The sequence below is a fragment of the Montipora foliosa genome, chromosome 8 (assembly GCF_036669935.1).
Source record: "Montipora foliosa isolate CH-2021 chromosome 8, ASM3666993v2, whole genome shotgun sequence".
Classification (NCBI taxonomy): Eukaryota; Metazoa; Cnidaria; class Anthozoa; order Scleractinia; family Acroporidae; genus Montipora; species Montipora foliosa.
In genome coordinates, this window is record NC_090876.1 from 32,837,023 (window position 1) to 32,839,522 (window position 2,500).

Below are 2,500 nucleotides of genomic sequence, written 5' to 3' on the forward strand. Positions count from 1 at the left end.
ATCCTTCCAATGATCATACTAGAACAAAATGTTCCAATCAATGGTGAATCGGCACGGGCCCCATCCCTGATTTCGACGAAGTCAAACACACAGCTACCAGAATTTTCTAGATGAAAATCCTGGAACTTAAGTTCAACACTTCCTCCCGGAGATGTAACTATTCTCCATTCACACTGGATGCTGATTGGATAAGATTTGGGGTAATTGGGCGATGTAAACACCCCGCCATTACCAGTCAACTGGCGTCCGCATCCTGAAAAAAAAAATGACCGCGATCAAATTAACATTAACTTTCATTTCATAGCTATGCTGGTGGGCTTAAACATCACAATGTGTTTGGGTGACAATAGCGATACCTCAAAGCGGTACAATGGATCAACTCTACGAGTTATTTGCATTCGACGTTGGAAGAATGCAATTCCTAAATTTTTATAACCTGTGGTACTTAGGGATCCTGTGCCCCGTCCTAGGGTGAGCTTTAGCAAGTTTTCGTTTTTCGTCGTTCGTCTGCTTTTTCAGTACCATCTTGAATTACGTTAAACCTGTATGCGCATCTCAGTTTTGATACGTCAGAGCCGCAAATGGCGACCGCTCACCTCGTGATTGCTTATATGGAGTCACTTTACACCAGCACGCTGACATTTTAAAAACAATTCTTGCACAGAATAACTACTGAATGAGTGGGATCCTTGACAACCAACCTGAGTTTGGAGCCGCTGAAGCAGATGACCTTGGAGTTGATGGAGTAGATGAACTTGCCATAGGTGAACTTTTAGTGGTGGTTGCGGCAGGCGAAGGTTCCAGGACAACAGATTTTTCACTTGTCCAGACTGCCTTGAACCCTTGACTTGTAGTGGAGGAATCGGAACGGAAAAGAATCCAAAGATAGTTATCAGTTGATGTTATGGTGGCTGGTCTACTTGTGCCGCAAAACTTCCCGATCAATGGGCTGCGAGATGACAAGCCATCCCGTATTATGAGGTAATCGTAATCGCAAAATGCGTGATCTTCAAGAGCAAACGACTCAAACGAAAGTACTACTTTATCTCCAGGCTGGACTTCAATTATCCAGGTACACACTTTAAACTCTGGATAATTAAGAGGATAGTTAGGCGTCTGGATGCTTCCACTTTCGTTTTTCACAACTCCCCCACAATCGCCTAAAATGTAAGAGAAATGGATCATTTACAAAGATTTTATCATCTCAAAGCACTTCATAATATAAATGTATATATATATATATATATATATATATATATATATATATACATATATATATAGGTTGAATGAAAAATGGAGTCAAAAGCAAACTACTCACAGGTCCATGTTTAATGTAAAGAACAAACGTGTCGCCCTTCGGGCTTCCTCAGTGTTAGCTTATTGTGAACACTGAGGAAGCCCCAAGGGCGAAACGTTTGTTCTTTACATTAAACATGGACCTGTGAGTAGTTTGCTTTTGACTCCATTTTTCATTCAACCTATTTATTACCACGTGAAGTCAAGGCATCGTGTATCCTTCTTTGGATCCTGCTCGCAAGTGGCATTCTTCGTTGGCGACGCAGCATTTTACATTCTACCTGCTATATATATATATATATATATTTATAATTATATTTAAGTCGTACTGGCTATTATTGCTAGCAATACAATAATACATACTTAATTGACCGCTCCCCATAGGGGCTTTTCAGGGCCCATGAAACACAGTTAACTAAACGACGGAACAGAACAACAACAACAGCCGTTAAGAATCCCAACTGGCCGGAGTCAAACCAGTGGGCCTTTTTACAAGTGCAGCTGGGAAGTTTAACCAGAGACTACCAGGAACAAATTCAACGAGTGATTAGAGCGGGTCGTGAACCCGGAATCTCCGTAAAGTGCGAGGAGTCCCTTCATAAATCAGTCGGGCGGCCCGCTTTGCTGAGGCAGTCGTGTTTTGTCACGCAAACAAATAAAGTGACCGAGGGAGGCTTGGGAAGAGAAGTGTAAGAAGAGACTGCACCCGTTGCAGTAACCGACCCGTTCAGAATTTCCCGTTTCACCAGCAACGGGAAATTCGGATTGGTCTGTTGACAATGCACCGCTGTCAGATTTTTTTGACGAGTTAAGGAGGCTCGAACCAGTTTCAACGCTTCTAAGTGACGCTCTTATTAGAAGGATTGGCATCACAACATTGTATCATGTATTGGCAATATTGTGGAACCAAATAAAACACGAATTATCGCTGAACACAATACAGTCAATATTGTGACGTAATATGTCACCGTGGCAAAAGGGCAAGCCCTGTAAAAACACCCTTTATTTTGTCTTTAGTTGCTTATATCTCAAAAACGAACTCCGTGACCCCCATTTTTTATTTCTGAAAAGTAATCAGAAGGGCATGATGAAACTTTCTGCAAAAATCTAAAAAATTCTGTCTGGTGGATTCAGAGCCACCTAAATTTTGTGAATTTTTTAAAGGTAGCTCTAGATCCTCTACACAGATTTTTTTTTAAAAGTT

General features: G+C 41.3%; 1 protein-coding gene across 4 annotated transcripts in view; it reads right to left on the minus strand.

Moving 5' to 3' along the window:
* The window catches only part of LOC137967987 (cubilin-like), a 39,784-nt gene that overhangs the window by 24,038 nt on the left and 13,246 nt on the right, over positions 1-2,500 (minus strand). For all 4 annotated transcript variants that reach the window (XM_068814602.1, XM_068814600.1, XM_068814601.1 and 1 more), the window contains exons 3-4: positions 702-1,160; positions 1-253 (exon numbers count right to left, since the gene is read on the minus strand). The exon at positions 1-253 is cut by the window's left edge and continues 167 nt beyond it. In XM_068814602.1, coding sequence (XP_068670703.1) covers positions 1-253; positions 702-1,160 — 712 coding nt within the window. The remainder of the gene's footprint in view (positions 254-701; positions 1,161-2,500) is intronic.